This window comes from Oncorhynchus nerka, linkage group LG9b, assembly GCF_034236695.1.
Source record: "Oncorhynchus nerka isolate Pitt River linkage group LG9b, Oner_Uvic_2.0, whole genome shotgun sequence".
NCBI classification, from domain to species: Eukaryota; Metazoa; Chordata; class Actinopteri; order Salmoniformes; family Salmonidae; genus Oncorhynchus; species Oncorhynchus nerka.
Genome location: NC_088424.1, coordinates 32,853,983 through 32,878,013, shown reverse-complemented (window position 1 = coordinate 32,878,013; position 24,031 = coordinate 32,853,983). Strand labels below are relative to the sequence as shown.

General features: G+C 42.4%; 2 protein-coding genes across 2 annotated transcripts; both read right to left on the bottom strand.

Moving 5' to 3' along the window:
- Nucleotides 1–553: 553 nt before the first annotated feature.
- On the bottom strand, nt 554–7,979 carry LOC115113992 (zinc finger protein 37 homolog). Its single transcript, XM_029641925.2, has 4 exons — nt 7,079–7,979; nt 6,100–6,239; nt 5,588–5,672; nt 554–5,458 (listed from the first exon to the last, which is right to left on the bottom strand). The coding sequence occupies exons 1-4, from the start codon at nt 7,563–7,565 to the stop codon at nt 4,263–4,265; spliced, it is 1,908 nt and encodes a 635-aa protein (XP_029497785.2). The 5' UTR covers nt 7,566–7,979; the 3' UTR covers nt 554–4,262.
- Nucleotides 7,980–8,172: 193 nt separating this feature from the next.
- LOC115114669 (calsequestrin-1-like) lies at nt 8,173–23,596 on the bottom strand. The gene is made up of 11 exons (XM_029643096.2): nt 23,207–23,596; nt 15,805–15,898; nt 14,990–15,090; nt 14,715–14,826; nt 11,929–12,002; nt 11,691–11,821; nt 10,973–11,018; nt 9,902–9,956; nt 9,677–9,777; nt 9,472–9,546; nt 8,173–9,101 (listed from the first exon to the last, which is right to left on the bottom strand). The coding sequence occupies exons 1-11, from the start codon at nt 23,441–23,443 to the stop codon at nt 8,952–8,954; spliced, it is 1,176 nt and encodes a 391-aa protein (XP_029498956.2). The 5' UTR covers nt 23,444–23,596; the 3' UTR covers nt 8,173–8,951.
- Between the last annotated feature and the right edge of the window lie 435 nt (nt 23,597–24,031).

Below are 24,031 nucleotides of genomic sequence, written 5' to 3'. Positions count from 1 at the left end.
TGTCCTTGCCTCCTTCTAAAAACCAATTGGAGAAGGTCCGAGTGGAGAGACCTCTGCCTTTCTCATCCAATGAGTTTTGAAGAGGCGGGGAGAGAGGACGCAAGGAGTGTGAAATTGAGATTCTCCCTCTCTCGGTGTGCAATTCAAGCATTCAAAACTGAAAGCAAAGCTCACTCATATGTTGCAAAATGCATGACACTGGCTGTATTTCTGTATTTCGAAAGTAATACATCTCGAAAACTTATCGCTGACATACAAAACATTGGGACTATATCAACAATGAACTAATGAAACAAATACCTAAAGATCGTTTTTGGGTGGAATTTTCCTTTAACCCTTACCATTTTAAACTTCAACGGGGCAGGGATGTCCCAAGGAAACCGGATAGCAAGGACCAGTTATGACATCTTTGCGGCTGGAATTTTTGAATATGCTATAAAATAGAATATGCTACTGTAACATACATGAACTTTTGGAACAAAGGGAACAGAGACTGACACATCAGAAGTGTCTGGTTGTGTGAATGTTTAAAAGTCATTAGTCAAACCAAAAATACAGGTGATGTCTTTTATTGCCAGACAAAGGGCCAACTTGTGGCTGTGATTGTGTAACAATCAGGAATTCCCACAAGATTACTACAGTACTTACTAAAATCCATACAATAAAACACAGACCTTTGATTAGTATTTTCACACAGATTACAAAAACTATTTTCCAGTAAAACATGTTTTTTTTTAATTGGATCACAGATTACAGCATTTTGGGTTAGAATTGAATACAATTAGTTGACAAAAAAAGCTATGAAGTAATATATTTCTAATATCTTCAGAAAATAAGCCAGAGACATCAGCTATAATTGCATAATACATATGAAATAACTTCTCACTACACATTAAAAGGAAACATCATACTTCCCATTTTGAACTAAGTCATGTGTTTTTAGAGAAACTTCCCTACTTCTATAAAGGAAAAAGTAAGGAGGATGTTTACCTGACAAACACAGCAGTACGGATAAAAAAGAATGAGAGAACATTGCTGCATTACTAAAGTATTTGGCATAATGGTTTAGTAAGAGTTAGAGATAAAAGTATCAAACTTCACACCCATCTCTAAAACAATTTATAAACAAAGATACAAAGGAACAATCTGTTGGTATTTACAACAAAGTGATGATATGTATCATGAACACAGATCGTGGTCTGAAAATAATCTCAAACTAATCTCAGCCCAGATCCCTTGTGTTTTGTCCAACGAAATACAGTGTAAAGACCGAGAGACAGTTTTCCAGACCCAGATTAAAGGAATAATTTTGGCATTGAAGTCTCATCTACTTCCCCAGAGTTAGATGAACTGATGGATACCATTTTTACGTCTCTGTATATACAGTTGAAGTCAGAAGTTTACATACACCATAGCCAAATACATTTAAACTCAGTTTATCACAACTCCTGACATTAAATCCTAGTAAAAATTCTGTCTTAGGTCAGTTAGGATCAACACTTCATTTTAAGAATGTGAAATGTCAGGATAATAGTAGAGAAAACTATTTATTTCAGATTTGATTTATTTCATCACATTCCCAGTGGGTCAGAAGTTTACATACACTCAATTACTATTTGGTAGCATTGCTTTTAAATTGTTTAACTTCTGTCAAACGTTTCAGGTAGCCTTCCACAAGCTTCCCACAATAAGTTGGGTAAATTTTGGCCCATTCCTCCTGACAGAGCTGGTGTAACCGAGTCAGGTTTGTTGGCTTCCTTGATCGCACACTTTTTCAGTTCTGCCAACAAATTTTCTATAGGATTGAGGTCAAGGCTTTGTGATGGCCACTCCAGTACCTTGACTTTGTTGTCTTTAAACCATTTTGCCACAACTTTGGAAGTATGCTTGGGTTCATTGTCCGTTTGGAAGACCCATTTGCGACCAAGCTTTAACTTCCTGACTGATGTCTTGAGATGTTGCTTCAATATATCCACATAATTTTCCTTCCTCACGATGCCATCTATTCTGTGAAGTGCACCAGTCCCTCCTGCAGCAAAGCACCCCCACAACATGTTGCTGCCACCCCCTGTGCTTCACGGTTGGGATGGCGTTATTCAGCTTGCAGGCACCCCCTTTTTCCTCCAAACATAATGAGGGTCATTATGGCCGAACAGTTCTATTTTTGTTTCATCAGACCAGAGGACATTTCTCCAAAAAGTACAATCTTTGTCCCCATGTGAAGTTGCAAACCGTAGTCTGGCTTTTTTATGGCGATTTAGGAGCAGTGGCTTCTTCCTTGCTGAGTGGCCTTTCAGGTTATGTTCGATATAGGACTCGTTTTACTGTGGATATAGGTACTTTTGTACCCGTTTCCTCCAACATCTTCACAAGGTCCTTTGCTGTTGTTCTGGGATTGATTTGCACTTTTGCACCAAAGTACATTCATCTCCTTCCTGAGCGGTATGACGGCTGCGTGGATCCATGGTGTTTATACTTGAGTACTATCGTTTGTACAGATGAACGTGGTACCTTCAGGCGTCTGGAAGTTGCTCCCAAGGATGAACCAGACTTGTGGAGGTCTACAATTTTTCCCTGAGGTCTTGGCTGATTTCTTTTGATTTTCCCATGATGTCAAGCAAAGAGGCACTGAGTTTGAAGGTAGGCCTTGAAATACATCCACATGTACACCTCTAATTGACTCAAATTATGTCAATTAGCCTATCAGAAACATCTAAAGTCATGACATTTTCTGGAATTTTCCAAGCTGTTTAAATGCACAGTCAACTTACTATATGTACATTTCTGACCCACTGGAATTGTGATACAGTGAATTATAAGTGAAATAATCTGTCTGAAAACAATTGTTGGAAAAATTACTTGTCATGCACAAAGTATATATCCTAACTGACTATAGTTTGTTAACAAAAAATTTGTGGAGTGGTTGACAAACTAGTTTTAATGACTCCAACCTAAGTGTGTCAACTTCTGACTTCAACTGTGTATACAAAATGATGTGGACATCCCTTCAAATCAGTGGATTTGGCTATTTCAGCTACACGTGTATAAAATCAAGAACACCGCCATGCAATCTCAATAGACAAACATTGGCAGTAGAATGGCCTTACTGAAGAGCTCAGTGACTTTCAACATGGTACCGTCATAGGATGCCACCTTTCCAGCAACTCAATTTGTCAAATTTCTGCCGTACTAGAGCTGCCCCGGTTAACTACATGTTCTTATATTATGAAGTGGAAACATCTAGGAGCAACAACGGCTCAGCCGCGAAGTGGTAGGCCACACAAGCTCACAGAATGGGACCGCCGAAGCACGTAAAAATCGCCTGTTCTCAGTTGCAACACTCACTACAGAGTTCCAAACTGTATCTGGAAGCAACGTCAGCACAAGAACTGTTAGTCGGGAGCTTCATGAAATGGGTTTCCATGGCCGAGCAGCCTTACACAAGCCTAAGATCACCATGCGCAATGCCAAGCGTTGGCTGGAGTGGTGTAAAGCTCGCCACCATTGGACTCTGGAGCTGTGGAAACGCGTTCTCTGTAGTGATGAATCACGCTTCACCATCTGGCAGTCCGACAGACGAATGTGGGTTTGGCGGATGCCAGGAGAACGCTACCTGCCCCAATGCATAGTGCCAACTGTAAAGTTTGACCATCTCATTCCGATATCAACGAGCAGGTGTCCACATACTTTTGGTCATGTAGTGTAGTTTCGCAAGCCAATTCTAACTAGCGTTAGAGCAATGACCGGAAATCTATGTTATCTACTAGCATACTAGCAGTTACTATAGAATTCCAGTCATTGTGCCAGTTAGCAACTTCCTTCAAACTGAATGCAGAGTCAAAATGGTATCCATGAGTTCATCTGACTCTCTGGAAGTAGATAAAGGGCTTCATTGCCAAAATCCCGAAGAGTCTCTTTAAGCCTAGTCCAGCACGCGCAATAGAAAAACTCCATTGAAATAACTTTTTGGTTTAAAATTCAGCATAATCTGTGTCTGGAAAACAGGCCCTTACCGTATTAGAACATTATGGCTGTCAACAACATCAGTGTCCACTGAAGCTTGCACTCTGATGATCATTCTGGACAATCCAAACCTGATTGCAATTTACCATCATAGCACCTTTTCAAAAATAACCAACATGGTTGGTTATAATGAGGAATGGACATTCAGTAGTTTCAGTTAGAGGTAGGACAGTTTTGTAAGGTGGCCTACAGAAGGCTGCTCATGCTTTTAGCACAGTTGTCTTTCGCCGGAAAATGTGCTATTTCGCTGTCGCTCCCAAGTGATCAATGCTGTGTTTCTCAAGATTCCGGAAGATTCTGAAGCTCTTGGAGCAGAAGGAGCAGGTGAAAGGTCTCTCACCAGTGTGAAAGCGCAGATGAGCCTTCAGATTGTCCCTGAGACGAAAGCTCTTCCCACACTGGGGGCAGCTGTGAGGTCTCTGCCCTGTATGGAACCGTTCGTGCCTGCGGAGGCTTTTCCGCAGGGCGAACGTTTTGGAGCACTGGGAGCAGGAGTAGGGCTTCTCACCGGTGTGGAAGCGCTCATGCCTCCTCAGGATCTTCCTGCGCTTGAAGCGCTTCCCACAGATCTTGCAGCCATGGGCGCGGCTTGAGGAGACGACCCCTTGCAGCCGCCAGACACCGTTCCCACACTGAGTGAAGCAGCAGAGGCGTCGGCCCGTGTGGAGGCCTTGGTGGGTCTTGAGGTCCTTTGGCATGGGGAACCTCTTGTTGTCATGACAGTTGCTACCATTAGCCTTCTTCCCTCCAGAGTTATTTCTTCCGGGCACCAAAAGCAGGTTCACCAGCTGGACAGAGCAAGGCCTCGTCAACTTCTGCTCCAAGGAGGTCTGGTCCAGCTTGAAGTCCACCTTCTTCTTTTTTGTCTGGTCCAGCTTGAAGTCCACCATCTTCTTCTTTGTCTGGTCCAGCTTGAAGTCCACCTTCTTCTTCTTTGTCTGGTCCAGCTTGAAGTCCACCTTCTTCTTCTTTGTCTGGTCCAGCTTGAAGTCCACCTTCTTCTTCTTTGTCTGGTCCAGCTTGAAGTTCACCTTCTTCTTCTTTGTCTGGTCCAGCTTGAAATCCACCTTCTTTTTCTGGTCCAGCTTGACATCCACCTTTTTCTTCATTAGAGCAGAGGGAGCGTTTGTTACACCCATAAATTTCAACTTACTCTTAGCCTGTACAGGAACCAAAGCCCCATCTGAGGAGGATGGGCTGTAGGCTGTCCCTTTGGCGGTCCTGTAACTGGCCTGCTGGGGCTCCATCTGGGTAGGCTTTTCTTTGCATGCAGGCTGTCGTGTGATGTCCTCTGCCTTTGGGACCATTTGGCAGATGACTTTAGTCTCACATTCTATGTTGATTCCATTCTCAGTTTCTGTCTTGAGGGGCTGGGGTTTCTGCTTAGTTGGGGAGCTTTGAACAGGAACATAAAGGTGGATTGGATCCACAATGGCTAGAGGACAGAAAATAAAATAGTTGTTAAATAGTACCCTCAACCCTTTATATACAAAGAGTTTATAGCAAATATATTTCAGTGTCTATAGCTTCACTACTACCTCCTAGAATAAATGTGTTTTTTTACCAGAATAGATCACTTGTTCTTCTTCTGGCTCAGTGGTTGTTGAAGATTTTGTTTCCAGACTAATCCCCTCCACCATCTCCACAACCTGATGACAGATGACAAGCCAAAAAGACAACTACTTAGGTTCTGTAATACAGGTGTCAGCTAATCAAATTAGCTTGAAGCCTACAAGTCAAAAGGGCATTAGTCCTAGTAACAAACAACAAACACATCTTATGGTTCACAATGAAGCCCTTTATCTACTTACCCACAGTCAGATGAACTCGTGGATACTATTTGTATGTCTCTACATCCAGCATGAAGGAGGTTTGAGGTAGTTTTGTGAGCCAATGCTAATCAGCATTAGCACAATGTCTGGAAGTCTATGGTAACAGCTAGCATGCTAGTTAGCAACTTCCTTCAAAATGCACATAAAGACAAATTATACGAGTTCATCTGACTCGAAGGAAGTAGACAAAGGACTTCATTGCCAAAATCACAATGTATCCCTTTAACCCAAACAACTCACTGACCTTCTCTTCTAGAACAGAGCACTTGAGTTCAGCAGGCTGATTAGCCTTCAGCAGGGGGATACGATGTGCAGGACCCTCCTCCTCATTGCTCCCATTCAAAGAACCACTGCCTCCCTCCAAGGACAAGCACTGTTTTGGGTCTGGAGAATGCATGGGAAAGGGGAGGGGTAGAAAGCAAAGCACACAAACATTCCATTTGTTAGACAGCATGGTGCAGATCAGTACTGACAATAATAACAAAGAGATTAAACAAATCAGTAATTGTGTGTATTTCTTTGTTATTTTTTGCCTCCAAAAATGTTGTTTGTTGACATAAGTCATAAGTCATAAGACAAATAAAAAGTCCTACAATAATTTTTTTTAAGTATTTCAACAGTCACATTCAGAGAGAAAGATGATGAGTCATAATGCATACTAAACCGTGTGTATTTACTCAAATTTGGAAAATTTAACATATGGCTCTCGTGAGAACACGATTGTATACTTGCTTCAAAGTATCCAGAAGAATTGTTTTGTTGAGATTGTGAACAACGTTTCACTGCACTCTCTGCAGAGCAACAATGTTTGCTACAGGACAATGAGACCCGACGTTTTAATTTAAAAAATGTATGCCAAACAAAAACCATTGACTTCATACCATACAACTCTATGCACAATGGCTACTTTGAACAATTTACACAGTAAATACATAAACTGTGCAGATGCAGTCTGGTAACAGAATTATGGTAAAATGTCCGTTTTCATTCTGTTACCCAACTTTATCTGCACAAGTTCTTCCTGTAAATGTGTTTTTGTAAAATTGTCAGTGGAAATTGTTAAAATTAGTATTTGTGCATTGAGTTGTATGGTTTGCTAAACTTTGAAATCAATGTTTTTTGTTTGGTATACATGTTAATCTGGAAAACATAGAATTTCTGCGTAAATCCGTTACCATGGATTTACCAGTGTAATGAAGTACTACTAACGTTAGCCAACATACTTTCATGTAGCTCTAAGGACGTTGTTGTTTCCTCATCCACTTGAACTCCGATACTGCGAAGACATTTTTTGCCAGACTTTTTTACAGCGTCCACTGTTTGCAAGGTTTCATTTTGTTCACTCTGCCCTTCAATGAGAATAGTGGTTCCCGAAGCAAGGAAGCGACTCTCGAACAGTTTCGTTATTTCCACCACGGCCACCTTTGCAAGTGAATCCAAAACAGACGCAATCTGGGTTTCAAAATTCACATCGTCGGAAACAGACATGGTGACAGCTAATAGTGAGCGCGCGGTAAGAAATCGAACTAAAATCGAACAAATGTTAAAACCAAAAAACTTAACATGGCGCGATATTAAACTGTGTTTATCATCAACCACATGGTCTGAGAAACCGGGGGCGTGTCTCTGACGTTTAATGAAAAAAAAGTACGTGTTTCCACAAGTTACCACAGCCACAAAGTATATCGTAAAAATAAATGAACTTTTCATTTAAGGTTAGGCATAAGGTTAGCAGTGTGGTTAAGGTTAGGTTTAAAATCACATTTTAAGAAGATAAATTGTAGAAATGGGCGGGGTTTAGTATTTGGTGGCTGTGCTAACTAGTGACGACCACACGTACGCCTAGCGTCTTGTGCCAAATACATTCTATTTCCGGGGAAAGCGTGGTGCGTAATATGGTAATATCTCATTATGTAATATGGGGGAAAATAAAATAATGCTAACAGTGAGAGATAATTGTTGTTATTATCTTATCTGAGTTTTATGGCACACACACACAGTATTGTACAACTAACTAAATCCTATTTTCCCGAACTCCTAAACCTAACCCATACTCTTACCCTAACCATAACCTTAACCCATAAACCTAACTCTAAAATGAACCCTGGCTCCTAACCCTTAAAATAATTCTAACACTAATTCTAACCTTAACCCTAAACCCTAGAAATAGCATTTGACCTTGTGGGAACTAACAAAATGTCCCCAGTTGGTCAAATGTATGTTTGTTTACTATTCTTGTGGGGACTTCTGGTCCCCACAAGAATAGTTAAACATGTCCACACACACACAATAATCCAGATCACAAGTCGTTTTCAAATCTTTTTCCAAACTGTCATTTATTTTAAGCCTTTACAGTATGTTTAAGTTTTCTTGTTTAAAAAAAAATGAATACTGTTGTTATATTTCTTTGTCAGTAGAAAACATCCATGTGATTTACAGCACATTTCAGTGCACAAGAAGAAAAAAAGCTTACCAACTAAAGTTACAATAATTCAACAGAGTAGGTTGGTATGACCCATGACCTGTATGTAGGAAAAGCCTGCTTGCACCCTTTGATTTGACATGTTAGGAGAGGGGTGAACATTTAATCTAGAGAAAATAAAACAAAAATAAAATACATTCAGACGACAAGTTTACAGATGGACTCAGACTTAAAATGCATCAACAAAGTAACCCCTCTATTTGTTTGAAATATAAAAATCAGAAGCATCAGGTGTTTTAAGATTTAGTACTAATGAATATCCAATAGTTGTATTTTGAATGTATTATTTTCACAATTTATTTTTTGTGTCCTTTTCATATTGTATGGATGGCAAAGTTACAGGTGTGGTGTGAATAAAAAAAATGGGTCTCTGAGAAAGTACTGTCTTTTATGGATTCAAAGCAAAGTGAAAAAAATGAAACAATATTTTGACAAGATGCTCTGAGCAAGGATGTTGAAAACATGAGGATGTCCATATGAGCGGACATATTTAATTTAATGAAGTGTTACAACAGAGGACAAGGACAAGTTGAGGAAGGGGATGATGTGATTGGACAATTCTATTATATTGGCCAGATTTAGACATAGGCCAGTGAAATGATGAGATAAACAATTTACTCATCATCATCATCGTCTTCGTCGTCATCATCATCATCGTCATCTGGATCAATTTCATCTGAAAGAACATCTTCAATCCATTCCTCAAGCTCATCTGCGCTTGGTAGGTCGTCATCATTGTCGATCTCCATCCATACACTGTCAGCCTATAGAGAGACAAAAGCAATTCAGTGCCAGAGATAGACTATTGAATGTTTTTTAATGCCAGTGGAACCATAGAAATAGAATTAATAGAACGGGTGTCCCCATTCAAGTCAGTGAAAGCATAATGGGTGCACTGCCGGCCATTGCGAGTGTACCCATAGCAGCAAAGCAGGAAATGTACCCATCAATCTGTGCTGTAATTTGTTGAATCTACTGAACAACACATTGACATTACAAAAAAATACATTCAGAGTGTACGCATGAGTTTACCAGTTAAATTGCCAGCGTTAGAGGTTCCAAGCCTGTTCTATTCATTCTATTTCTATGTGTAGAACCACATGACTCCTCATACATGACAGAAACATTACTCACATCTTCAACATCCACAACACCAATCTGGGGAGAGCCCAGGTCAATTCCAAAGGTCTTCTCCCAGTATGGGACAAGCTAAAGAGGATGGATAATATTCCAGGAAAAAATCAACAGCAATCAGAATCTCATATCACTATCCCCCATATTTCATGTGGGAAATTGGATAGATGGATTATATTGTATTGATAAGTGACCATGATTTTACCAGCGGGAAGTCATCTGGATCAATCCAGACAATGCTGAGGTTGGGATTATCATTGTGCTCCTCTGCTACTTCCTTTAGGATTTCCAGGAACTCAAAACCATCTTGGAAGTCAAAGGTCAAGTGTCAAATGTACATAAAGCCTTATGAAACCCCTCTTGCTGACAATGGTTCCCTCCTCCCCCACCCAGCCCTATTGACTCATTAGCCTCCCCTTTGGTTCTGTACCTGGATCATCCTCTTCTGCGAATGCAATGATGTGCTCACCATCGATGTCATCCTCCTAAGAAAAGACAGACTCCTTAAACGTACTAACACCAGGTAAGAAAACTGGGATAGGGAATATAGACTACCTACAACTCTATTTCCATCCTTGTTTGCACATTTAGGCCACATAACTGAACAAAAATATAAGCACAACATGTAAAATGTTGGTCCCATGTTTCATGAGCTGAAAAAAAATCCCAGAAATGTTTCATACGCACAAAAGCATATTTATCTCAAATGTTGTGCACAAATTTGTCTACATCCCTATTAGTGATAATTTCTTCTTTGCCAAGATAATCCATCCACTTGACAGATGTGGCATATCATGAAGCTGATTAAACAGCATGATCATTACACAGGTGCACCTTGTGCTGGGGACAATAAAAGGTCACTTTAGAATGTGCAGTTTTGTCACACAAAACAATGTCACAGATGTCTCAAGTTTTGAGGGAGCATGCAATTGGCATGCTGACTGCAGGAATATCCACCAGAGCTGTTGCCAGAGAATGTAATGTTAATTTATCTAGCATACACTGCCTCCAACGTCGTTTTAGAGAATTTGGCACTACGTCCAACCGGCCTCAAAACTGCAGACCACGTGTAACCACGCCAGCCCAGGAGCTCCACATCTGGCTTGTCTGTAATAAAGCTCTTTTGTGGGGAAAAACATTGTGATTGGCTGAGCCTGGCTCCCTATGCCATCCGAGGCCGCCCCATGGCTGCACCCCTATCCAGTCATGTGAAATACATAGATTAGGGCCTAATTAATTTATTTCAATTGACTGATTTCCTTATATAAACTGTAACTCAGTAAAATCTTTGAAATTGTTCCATGTTGCATTTATATTTTTGTTCAGCATGTTGCATTTATATTTTTGTTCAGCATGTTGCATTTATATTTTTGTTCAGCATGTTGCGTTTACATTTTTGTTCAGTATACTTAATAAAAATTGGGGAGGCATGCTTACTAAGAAGACATCATCCATTTTGTTTTGTAGGGTGATTTTTATGGTAATAGTTGGTATAGCTTACCCAGATCTCATACATGTTATCAGGCTCCATCTTCCTCAGGGTTGGTCTATAAAGAAATAGGACGTCAGATATTTATTTATTGTTCATTGAGCAAGGTTACACTTTTTAAACTTTGTGTCTTACTTTAATGGGAATAGCCAGTTAAGAGTAATTAACACAATACTTAGCATATTTATATGTTTTCCCTTTCTGTAATACACATGACTTCCAGAGACCTATTTGCAACACTCATTTGTGTACGGGTTGATGGTCACTAGACTTGTTACTGACTGTTATGGATTGTTCTCATATCGTTTGATAGGGATTGACGCCGCAGCTACTCAAGGTACAAGGAACAAGGACACACTGATTAGTATTGTATTGATGACATTATGAACCCTCTGTGATTCTGTAGCAGAAAAGTTACTGTCTTTTGTTTTGACTTTGTACAAGCCTCGTGGGCTGATGTTTAGAGAACATTTAGGACTGTTCGATTAGAATGTAAAGGGGCCCGTCTCCAACAGTCCCGATTATACATTTTTTCTGGAGGTGTCTCCCTGTTGCAACTGTTGATTTTGATTGATATTATCAACGACTGCCCTCCTTTTGGTTCACCTGAAAATTCCCTTTACACCTAGTTATAGGGTTTTTACAAGTCAAATCACAAAGCCAGGAAGGAACACCTGACCCATCTCATTATGTATATCGCCATTCTGACCACTGTGGCCATGAATCTCACCTGTCGTGATCCTCGATGTACTCGACAAGCTCCTCCTCTGTGTAGGGCTTTCCGGGGATAACTATGGGTTCATCTATAAAGGGTTCATAGAAGTCCACCTCATTCACCTTCAGGCCCAGATCCTTGGCAACCTGGAATACAGAGGATTGAATTGAAGGAACAATGGGATACTTTTAAAGGAGAGTAGAGCTCCAGTGTAATTTTGAGGATGTACTTGTTAGTGGGTACGGTTCTTCACCTTGGGAGTGAATGTAGCGAAGAACTTGATGTGTGGATGGAACTCCTCAGCCACGTCCACATAGGCCAAATAATCTGAAATGTTACAGGCATTTGTTAAGACCTTAGTCAAATCTAGATTTTTTTGTTGACAAATACACTGTTAATACACTGTTTTATCCATAAAATGTACACATAACTTATAATATACAGTAAAAACACAGAAATAAAATGTTTTAAATAAACTGGGATATGCAGTCCTACAATCTGAGCTATATGCCCTCAATCTCACACAAATCATAAAGAACCCACCAGGTACAACCCTAAATCTGTAAACAAGGGCACCCTCATAGATGTTATCCTGACCAACTGGCCCTCCAAATACACCTCTGCTGTCTTCAACCAGGATCTCAGCAATCACTGCCTCATTGCCTGTATCCGCTACAGGTCCACAGTCAAACGACCACCCTTCATCACTGTCAAACGCTCCCTAAAACACTTCTGCGAGCAGGCCTTTCTAATCGACCTGGCCCGGGTATACTGGAAGTTGGATCCCGTCAGTTGAGGATGCCTGGTCATTCTTTAAAAGTAACTTCCTCACCATCTTAGATAAGCATGCTCCGTTCAAAAATTGCAGAACTAAGAACAGATATAGCCCTTGGTTCACTCCAGACCTGACTGTCCTCGACCAGCACAAAAACATCCTGTGGCGGACTGCAATAGCATCGAAGAGTCCCCAGAATATGCAACTGTTCAGGGAAGTCAGGAACCAATACACGCAGTCAGTCAGGAAAGCAAAGGCCAGCTTCTTCAAGCATAAATTTGCATCCTATAGCTCTAACTCCAAAAAGTTCTGGGACACTGTAAAGTCCATGGAGAACAAGAGCACCTCCTCCCAGCTGCCCACTGCACTGAGGCTAGGTAACACGGTCACCACCGATAAATCCATGATAATCGAAAACTTCAACAATCATTTCTCAATGGCTGGCCATGCCTTCCTCCTGGCTACTCCAACCCCGGCCAACAGCTCCGCCCCCCCCCCCCCCGCAGCTACTCGCCCAAGCCTCCCCAGCTTCTCCTTTACCCAAATCCAGATAGCGGATGTTCTGAAAGAGCTGCAAAACCTGGACCCGTACAAATCAGCTGGGCTTGACAATCTGGACCATCTATTTCTGAAACTATCCGTCGCCATTGTCGCAACCCCTATTACCAGCCTGTTCAACCTCTCTTTCATATCGTCTGAGATCCCCAAGGATTGGAAAGCTGCCGCAGTCATCCCTCTCTTCAAAGGGGAGACACCCTGGACCCAAACTGTTACAGACCTATATCCATCCTGCCCTGCCTATCTAAGGTCTTCGAAAGCCAAGTCAACAAACAAATCACTGACCATCTCGAATCCCACCGTACCTTCTCCACTGTGCAATCTGGTTTCCGAGCCGGTCATGGGTGCACCTCAGCCACGCTCAAGGTACTAAACGATATCATAACTGCCATCGATAAAAGACATTACTGTGCAGCCTTCTTCATCGACCTGGCCAAGGCTTTCGACTCTGTCAATCACCATATTCTTATCGGCAGACTCAGTAGCCTTGGTTTTTCTAATGACTGCCTTGCCTGGTTAACCAACTACTTTGCAGACAGAGTTCAGTGTGTCAAATCGGAGGGCATGTTGTCCGGTACTCTGGCAGGCTCTATGGGGTGCCACAGGGTTCAATTCTCGGGCCGACTCTTTTCTCTGTATATATCAATGATGCTGCGGGCGATTCTCTGATCCACCTCTATGCAGACGACACCATTCTGTATACTTCTGGCCCTTCCTTGGACACTGTGCTATCTAACCTCCAAACGAGCTTCAATGCCATACAACACTCCTTCCGTGGCCTCCAACTGCTCTTAAACGCTAGTAAAACCAAATGCATGCTTTTCAACCGTTCGCTGCCTTCACCCGCACGCCTGACTAGCATCACCACATATGTGGACATCTATAAGTACCTAGGTGTCTGGCTAGACTGTAATCTCTCCTTCCAGACTCATATCAAACATCTCCAATCTAAAATCAAATCTAGAGTCGGCTTTCTATTCCGCAACAAAGCCTCCTTCACTCACGCCTCCAAACTTACCCTAGTAAAACTGACTATCCTACCGATCCTCGACTTCGGCGATGTCATCTACAAAATAGCTTCCAATACTCTACTCAGCAAACTGGATGCAGTTTATCACAGTGCCATCTGTTTTGTTACTAAAGCACCTTTTACCACCCACCACTGCGACCTGTATGCTCTAGTCGGCTAGCCCTCGCTACATATACAGTAGCAGTTCTCTGCTGCCTGTGACTGGAACGAATTGCAAAAATAGTTGGAGACTTTTATCTCCCTCACCAACTTCAAACATCTGCTATCTGAGCAGCTAACCGATCACTGCAGCTGTACATAGTCCATCGGTAAATAGCCCACCCAATTTACCTACCTTTACTTTTCTGCTCTTTTGCACACCAGTATCTCTACCTGCACATGACCATCTGATCATTTATCACTCCAGTGTTAATCTGCAAAATTGTAATTATTCGCCTACCTCCTCATGCCTTTTGCACACAATGTATATAGACTCTTTTTTTCTTTTTTTCTACTGTGTTATTGACTTGTTTATTGTTTACTCCATGTGTAACTCTGTGTTGTTGTCTGTTCACACTGCTATGCTTTATCTTGGCCAGGTCGCAGTTGTAAATGAGAACTTGTTCTCAACTAGCCTACCTGGTTAAATAAATGTGAAATGAAATAAATAAATAAATAATACATGATATATTCTTACGTTCAGACTTTTCGCTCTTAAAGTAGCCAACCAGTTTGATATCCTCCTCAATGTTATGGAAACCTTTAACCTCCGGATCATTCTCAATGATCTCAACTGGGTCTTCAAGAACCTTGAACAGAGTAAAAGAAGGATGTATGGAGAGAGGAATATCATGGTGTGGGAAAATAGAGTGAAACAGTACAGAATATATTAGTAGTGGATAAATAGTCTGTTTCCTACAAATTGCAGCCAGGTAAAAGAGAGCATAAATAGATTACATTACTCTCACATACATCATAGATGAACTCCACAATTGTGTCTGCAGCAAGCTCCCCATCGTACTCAATGATCTCGTTCTCGGTGAAAATGTAGATGCTGTCTGCCTCCTCAAGTCCTGAGGAGACAACAGAATTTCAACTCGGGGCTTTACATATCCAGTCATACCCGGGAATCCACTAGAGGTCAGGCTTGCTCATAGGTTGCCTTAGCACAGTGACACAAGATGTCCATCTCAAAAGTGTAGTGGCTTCTCCTTGTTTCCTTTACTTCATCATCACTGAGGTGAGATAATTCAAAAGGTGATGTCTCAGTGGGCAATGGGCGTCCAGCATATTGCTTTCTCCTATAATATATTTCCTAATTCTGGGAGAGTGTAAGTCTCAGTGACCCCCTCCTTCAAAAGAACCTTTTTGAAAAACAGTACTCCGCAAAACTGTCATCTTAAGAGTGAGGTATCTTAGTCAGCAGCCTGTCGAAGTGTGACCCACACAGCAGCTCGTGCACATAAACAAGTAGAAATGGGAAATAGTGTTCTGCAGCACTCTCCACAGGGGAAATTATCTACATTGATAGTTGCAGAGGAAGGAGGCAAGACAAGGAGAGGAATCCACGTATGACTATTGAGATGCATCCATTGAGTCCGGTCAAGCAGTTTACTCCACTGAGCACATACCTGGTCAGTGGTGATGTCTAGATTAGATTGTGACACTTTGACAAATGGATCATGTTTAAAGATGGTGACAATTTCACCATAACTGGCCTCAGAACTATAAATAATCCTGTGAATCTTGAATATCTGTAATTAGTGTCTATTTCTGTGCGTATTTACCTAGTTTCTGAGCAACAACACTGCCCTTCTTCTCATCAACAAGGCCAAATCCAATATCCTCATCGTCAAGGTCATCAAGTACCTGAGCTGCAAGCTGTGAAAAAAACAACACTTTCACATAACTGAAAACACAGTAGCAGCCTTATGCCTAAGCAGGAATATCTTCTGTATGTACGAAGAACTTATAAGGACTTTTGGGGAGTTTGTTTTTAATTTTTTTAATGAGTATTCTGTAAGGAATTTGATGTGCATTCACTTCACCCTCAGCTTTGTGGGTTTGCTGGAGGGACAGGTGTCATTCTCAGTGCACTGTGTACGCACTAAAGCAAACAGAAATGTTGTTGTTTTATTTCACACATTTTCATTCAGTTCCTCCACCATAAAAACCTGGGACTCAGAGCGCTGTCCATGCACTTTCTAAATCTGTGTGAAACTTGACCCTTATAACTGACAACCGGCTCAACCAATGATGTCGCCACATCCATGGCCTGCTTATGGAGGGGGTGGGATAACAGTTCTGCTGACTGCGTTGGGGTAACAGGTGCAACCCTGCTTTCACATATCTCTTCTAGCACTTCATCAAGGAGGTGCAGGCACCCAAACATACATACACAGAGACACACAAACTGACATGAAGGATAAGTTATCAGTGCTTCTGTGCAGTTAATTTAATTGCATAGCAAAATCCCATAACCAGGCTGTCATGTTCCACACCATGGCAATGATGATAGCTGGCACTGATGGTAGGCCTAAAGATCCTAGCCAGAAACCGCAGGATGCAAGCAATAGTGGTCCCTGCTTTATGTCTTGGTGTGCAGTTTGATATTATGTACCTTTTGGGGGAATGTTTATTTGTGATTAACTGTAAAACAGCGGCCCAAATGTCCGAGGTGAATTATTATACTGTATTATAATAGCAGGCTGTCCCAGGAAAGCAGATTTTTAGCTAAAGTCCCCACTATTTACTTGTCAGATTAATAGGTTTTTCCTCATAGACACTTCCCACTGTGTACAAACTGGTTTAAACAAATTTGTTTCCATGTCATTTCAACAACAAAAAATTCAATCTGATGACGTTGAATCAACGTGGAAAATTGCATGAATTTAGGAACTTTTTGTATTTTTTTTTCACCCAACCTAAATTCAATGACATGGTTTGACTTTTTGGTATTTTCACTTTGAATTCGTGTTAGTTGACAACTCAATCAAATATGAATCAAAACTACACGCTGAACTGACGTCTGTGCACAGTGAGTTATGTGTCCATATTTGTCATGTGAGGAGTGGTATTCATATGAAGAGGTTCTAAGGGGGTCAGGATCTAGATCGGCCTGTTAAATAGATTGAGGGCTAAACTCAGCTAAAGGCTTTTAGCCAAACAGACTACTACAGCTATATAAGGTTGCTGTTTGGGGGCAAGTGTTGTGAAGCGGGCAGGTTTGTTGCCTGAGTGCAAGGGGAGAGTTCGCTTCGTGACAAATCAGGGAAGGGAGGAGGGAGGAGCACATACTGTACATCTAAATGAGATGACATGCTATCCTCATCTATCTCATTGCCTGACCTAGATTATACCATAGAAATAGAATGAATAGAATGGGTGTCTCCATTCAAGTCGATGATGGCATAATGGGTGGACTGGCATCAATTCATGAGATAGCCCACTGCAAAGGACATGAAGCTCAGCCTTTCATAAATATGTGGGACTGACTCATAAACGATATGTAAAATCTGATATGGACAGTGTTGTATAACAGTCTCATCGGTTGTTCCCTACAAATGCTGTTTTGAATTCAAAAGGAATTCTACCTACACACTGAAGAAGGCTGCAAAGCCGGAACGTCTGTGTACGCTATCCCTGATGTAGTGAATTTTTTCTCTCAAAACGAAGTACGTTTTATGAGACATCTTTTTGAGTGCAGACCCATTACACCTTTTGTTTGTCCTAATTTACAGTTTTTTTACCAAGCTTCTGGGAGAGCGCGATGGTTCTCTTTTGATTGGCCATTGAGAGTGTACCCATAGCAGCAAAGCAGGAAGAAAAAGCAGGAAGTGTACCCATCAATCTGTGCTACGATTTGTTGAATCAACTCAACTGACACTACAAAAAAATGAATTCCATTCCATGAGCCACATCAGTTAGCATCATTTGAATGCAGTGGAGGCTCCTCAGATGAAGAAGGGGAGGACCATCCTCCTCACTGAATTTCATAAAAATAGTGAAACATTTTTAAAAAAGTTAACATTTTTAGATAAAACCATATGCATGTCACCAAATAATTGATTAAACACACTTTTGCAATTAAGGTCTACAGTAGCCTCAACAGTACTCTCTGGGGTAGCTCCATGGTGTAGCTGGAGGACAACTAGTTTCCTTCCTCCTCTGGGTACATTGACCTCAATACAAAACCTAGGAGGCTCATGGTTCTCACCATCTTCCATAGACTTACACAGTAATTATGACGACATTCAGAGGATGTCCTCCAACATGTCAGAGTTCTTGCAGCATGAACTGACATGTTGTCCACCCAATCAAATGATCAGAGAACGAATCTGAAAGCATAAGCTACAGCTAGCTAGCACTGCAGTGCATACAATGGGATGAGTAGGTGACTCAATTAGAGAGAGACAATAGTTGAACAGTTTTCAATAAATAAATATTCAAAATGAAGGAGATACAAGAGATAGAGAGAGAGCTAGCTATATTTTGTTGTATACATTTTTCCACTTCAAGATGCACTATGTAGAAGTTGCTCTGCCATTTCCTTCTTGCTAAAATTCTAATAGTTCACTTAATTTCAGTTTGTAACAAAACAAGTATAGTGTAGAGAATCATTGTACCATCTAAACCGCTGTGAAATAGTTAGCTAGCTAGCTAGTTTAGCCTACTGAGACACACGGCTCAAACAGAGGGATGCTATGTTAACTAGCTATGGCTTTCCAACACTGGAACTCTTCCAAGTCAAGGTAAACTTTTGGTTGTATTAATCTATTCCCACAGGGGCCTGTATCGCTTGTTGTACACTGTACTGCATGATTGTATCGGGTTTACTAACACGTTAGTTTTAGTAGCTATGGTGACAATGATGTAGGCCAGCATTTCCCAAACTCAGTCCCTGGGAGCATGTGGGTTGCATGTGTTTTTTTCCCTAGCACTGCACAGCTGATTCAAATTACCAAAGCTTGATGATTAGTTGATTATTTGAATCAACTGTGTAGTGCTAGAGCAAAAACCAAAACGTGCACCCCTTGGGGTCCCAAGGACTGAGTTTGGGAAACCCTGATGTAAGCTGTGTGTAGCGGTTATGGTATGAAGGTTTGGCTTGGAAAGTTTTTTTTTGCCTGGTCACAGAATAGCGTGTAGCTGCGAGAAGGAATTATACAATGAGCAAAGAGGTCATGCTGTTTGTATGTGGCTGTTATGAAAGTGAGCTGTGGTTGGTGGGGATCATGGGTGTATTCATTTTGCCGATTCTGTAAAAATGAATCTTAAACGGAAGCAAACAAAACAGAGTGCTGATAAACATACCTGAACTTGTCCAATAGAAACTCTTGTTTGCAACTGTTTGGACTAATGATTACACCCTAGATCAGCTAGATGCAGGCAAGAGTGTGCAAGGTGGTATTGAATAGGCACACAATGTGTTTACTTAAGTCCGATTTGGATATATTTGGCAGTTTTTGCTGCATAACATGTAGAAGTTGTCCCTTTTCAGGTTTAGAAGAAGTGATTAGTTAGAATAGAAGCTGATTAGAATAGCTAGCTTATATAAATCGTTTATGGTAGTCAATTTTGTTTTTTAATTGTAACTCTTTACCACATCTATTGCGAGTGTACACATCAGTTTACCAGTCAAATTGCCAGGGTTAGAGGTTCCAAGCCCGTTCTATTCATTCTATGTAATATACTCTCTCTCTCTCTCTCTCTCTCTCTCTCCTTCTCTGCAATAGACCAAAACAGAGTGCAGAGTGCACATTCATTTCACATAATGTCATGGCACTACTACCTTTCAAATAGCAACACAGCACTTTAGGATACACAAACATCCACAACAGCAGCACTTGATAAATATAGACCCAGAGCCACACCAACCAAGGACTATTTTGGCAAGGTGCTGGTGACGCTCAAGTCTCTAGGATCCGCTGACAGGTACAGTACTGCAGCCGTCTGTCAGTCATCCCAGTCCAGTCAGCCAACACCGCAGTACTGGGGCCTGAACCTCCTGGTCTAGGCCTCGATGTCCCATAACATACAGAGGAGGGGGCAGGCAAGCATTCTCAGATGATGATTAATATATCATTAATCAAAACACCCTGCTGAGTAGACATATGTCTCACACACACACAGACCTACATACATGCACACATGTCGGACCTACATACATACATACATACATACATACATACATACATACATACATGCACACACGCAAGTGGATGTGTTTGTTTCCTGAAGCGTTTATTTCCAACCTGGGAACCTGGTCATGGCAAAATTCTACAGTAGACTTTGGTATATTTGTTTGTTATTCGTTTCCCAGGTGATTAAATGAGTTAAAGTAAACCATACAACTCCTTAAGAGGCACCAGTCCCAAAATAGCCCTTCAGGCTTTCAGAGCTATGTTGTGTTTCTCTTCAGGGAATCCTGGAAGATGTAGTCCAAAGTGGTTAAATTGTAGTCCTAAGAATTTGGGCCAGTCCTGGCAGAGCTGGATTTGAGAGGATTAGCTCATTGGCCATCTGAAGAGCATTTATATTTCTTTATAAACCACTTTATAAACCCTATGGGTTTCACTGCTGAATGAGATAACCTTTGTGCCTCCTGAGAGGGCTACTGATTTCACTGGAGATCAAGAACCGTTATCCCCTTTCAAGGGTGAGAAAGTGCAGGGGTTTAAGATTGAACAATGTAGTTAATTCGAAATGTAGGTTGGCACTTGCTTTGGTGCCAAAACTAATCAAAAAAGTGTCTATGAAATCACACAATGCACACATTCTTGTGATCCATATTGCTCAGATATGAGTGAATGAGGAATAGCTGCACATCTCTCACTGAACATATGGAATTGTGTTGACAGTAGGCCTATGTGGAGTTCTCTAAGTAACAGATTTACAATGGAGTGGTGTAGCCATTGAAATACAATGTACACATTTTATTTCTATGGGTGAATTATTCTTCTATGTACGGAGCTGTAGTCTGAAGCAGACCTACGGTGTAACTCTGTCAGACACTGTTGAAATGAGGCGATGACGCGTCTAAATGATCATGCTATGGGTGTAACCCTCTCACCAGGCTGAACGGGACTGTTCTGCAGCTGAACGTCTTGAGTGACAGGATGGAGCTTTAACCTTTGACCTTTAGCCTATCGTGAGGGGTTATTGGGATGGCATGTTGGCTGGTAGGAAGGCCAGTTGGAAATCAGGGAGAAGAAAAAGGGCAGTTGAGTGTGTGATGGATGTAGCGAGGGGCGTACTTCAAAGAACAGGGTCACATAAACAGACACACACAACACACCCATGGCGACACACACATATCAACATGGACATATGGCCATGTACACACACATATGGATTTACTCCGCACACCCTATTACAATCAATACAAGAAATGTAGGACATTTCTGATAGAAGTTAGGAAGTTAGAAAAGATTATCCTTATGGATTGTAAAATCAGATCAGTCAACGAGCTGATGACTTTGGGTCCTGCTACTTCTGTCCATGTCATGTTTGAGTCATAAATGGTTGACAGTACAGATAGCAGGTCGAACACCTGCTATCTGTACTGTCAACCATTTGCCAGGACTTGTGATGGGATCCCGTGTCCTCACGACTCAGCACTTTGCATGTGAAGAATGCTGTCTCACACCTCCTCCATGCCACAGGCACGTGACAAATGTTTTTGTCTCTCTTATGTCTCTGCACTAATTCCTGCCCCACGCCATTCCTTAAAGACAGACCCATCTCTACCATCTCCCATTTCATCTAAGACCACAAAATCATGAGTCAGTCTTAAAACAATACACCCCAGGGATATTTCCAGCAACCCAGAGATTTCTGGAACAGCAGGTGAGTCAACACAGTACTCCTACAGTCCCCTCCAGGCACTAGCGCTTATTTAGCAATTTATAGTATCAGCTGATTATTAATTTATGTTACTATCTCATGTCTGCCTCTACCCATTTACCCCGATGACCAAATTCATTCACTAAAAAGCCTTTCAAATTCAGTAAACTGTCCAATCCATGCAATAGTTGGACCATTGCAGCTTTTGCTTCTTATATATTGCCTTGAACATCTTAATTTAATCATTGTCTCTGTTGTGGCATGTTTCAAAGGCCACATTTGAGTTGCCTTACCCTTAACAACAACACTTAGTTACCTGTAAATACTGTCTGTATCCACGTAGCCCCTTAATACACACTATCATGCCTCATCCAGTTGATTCATTATAGCAGTGATGGTGCATCCCTACCCAGGCACTGTGTGTCCCACTTCTACCTCCCAGTTACCCATCCCCTCTCCTCACCATCCCCCACTCAGTTGCCCGAGTCCTTCCAGTCGCCTGACCCAGTCCTCTCAGTCCCCTGACCCAGTCCTCTCACTCCCCTGACCCAGTCCTCTCAGTCCCCTGACCCAGTCCTCTCAGTCCCCTGACCCAGTCCTCTCACTCCCCTGACCCAGTCCTCTCAGTCCCCTGACCCAGTCCTCTCAGTCCCCTGACCCAGTCCTCTCACTACCCTGACCCAGTCCTGCCAGTCCCCTGACCCAGTCCACTCAGTCCCCTGACCCAGTCCTGCCAGTCCCCTGACCCAGTCCTCTCACTCCCCTGACCCAGTCCTCTCAGTCCCCTGACCCAGTCCTCCCAGCCCCCTGACCCTGTCCTGCCAGTCCCCTGACCCAGTCCACTCAGTCCCCTGACCCAGTCCTGCCAGTCCCCTGACCCAGTCCTCTCAGTGCCCTGACCCAGTCCTCTCAGTCCCAAGACTCAGTCCTCCCCACAAGAGATTGGTGACACCTTAATTGGGGAGCAAAGGCTTGTGGTAATGGCTGGAGCGGAATCAGTAGAACGGTATCAAATACATAAAACACATGGTTTGATGCCATTCTAGCCGCTCTGTTCCAGCCATTATTATGAGCCATTCTCCCCTCAGCAGCCTCCACTGGTCCTCCCAGTCCCCTGACCCAGTCCTCCCAGTCCCCTGACCCAGTCCTCTTAGTACTTGACCCAGTCCTCCCAGCCCCCTGACCAAGTCCTCCAAGAACCCCTTAACCTCCTAGACCCATGACCCAGTCCTCCCACCCCCTGACCCAGTCCTCCCAGTCCCCTGACCCAGTCCTCCTAGTCCCCTGACCCAGTCCTCCCAGCCTCCTGTCCCCTGACCAAGTCCTCCTTGCCCCGTGACCCACCTCCAGGGCCAGTTCCTCGATTTCAAACTGTTTCTGGGCAACGGCATCGGATCCGGGATGCTCATGGTAGTACAGAACCATCACATCATGCGTCTTCATCACAGACTTGTAGTTCTTGGTAGTCAGCTCGATGACCCGGTCCATCCCATCGTACTCAGGGAAGTCCAAACCCTGCTCACCCCATGACAGTCCCCCGCAAGACAGAAGGACTGCCATAAGCACCCAGCTCCAATTCATGTTTCTTTGCTTATTTGGAAATTAATTGTAGTTTCAGTGAGTTAAAATTTAAATATTTTCTTAAAAATGAGGAAGGACTTCCGATCCCCACCACCCAGAGCAGAGCAAGACCAACTCCTCACACGTGGAGCTGGAAACAGGGCAGAGAGAGCAAGAGGGGGTGGGCTCAATTATGGATGTAGGTGTGCGTGTGTGCGTGTGTGTGTGTGCGTGTGTGTGTGTGTGTGCGTGTGTGCGTGTGTGTGTGTGCGTGCGTGCGTGCGTGCGTGCGTGCGTGCGTGCGTGCGTGTGTGTGGCAAAGAAGGTGGGTGGGAAGTAGAGTGGCTGGCGAGGTGACAGGGCTGACGAGAGTAAGACACAGATCCTGTGTGTGTGTGTGTGTGTGTGTGTGTGTGTGTGTGTGTGTGTGTGTGTGTGTGTGTGTGTGTGTGTGTGTGTGTGTGTGTGTGTGTGTGTGTGTGTGTGTGTGTGCTAGTTTTCATGGGTGTGTGTCTGCATCTGCGTGTTTGTGTGTTGGGTTAAAAGAAGGCGGAGTCAGAGAGGAATAACAGACTGCCCCCACCTCTCCTTCAGTGAAGAAGAGGATGG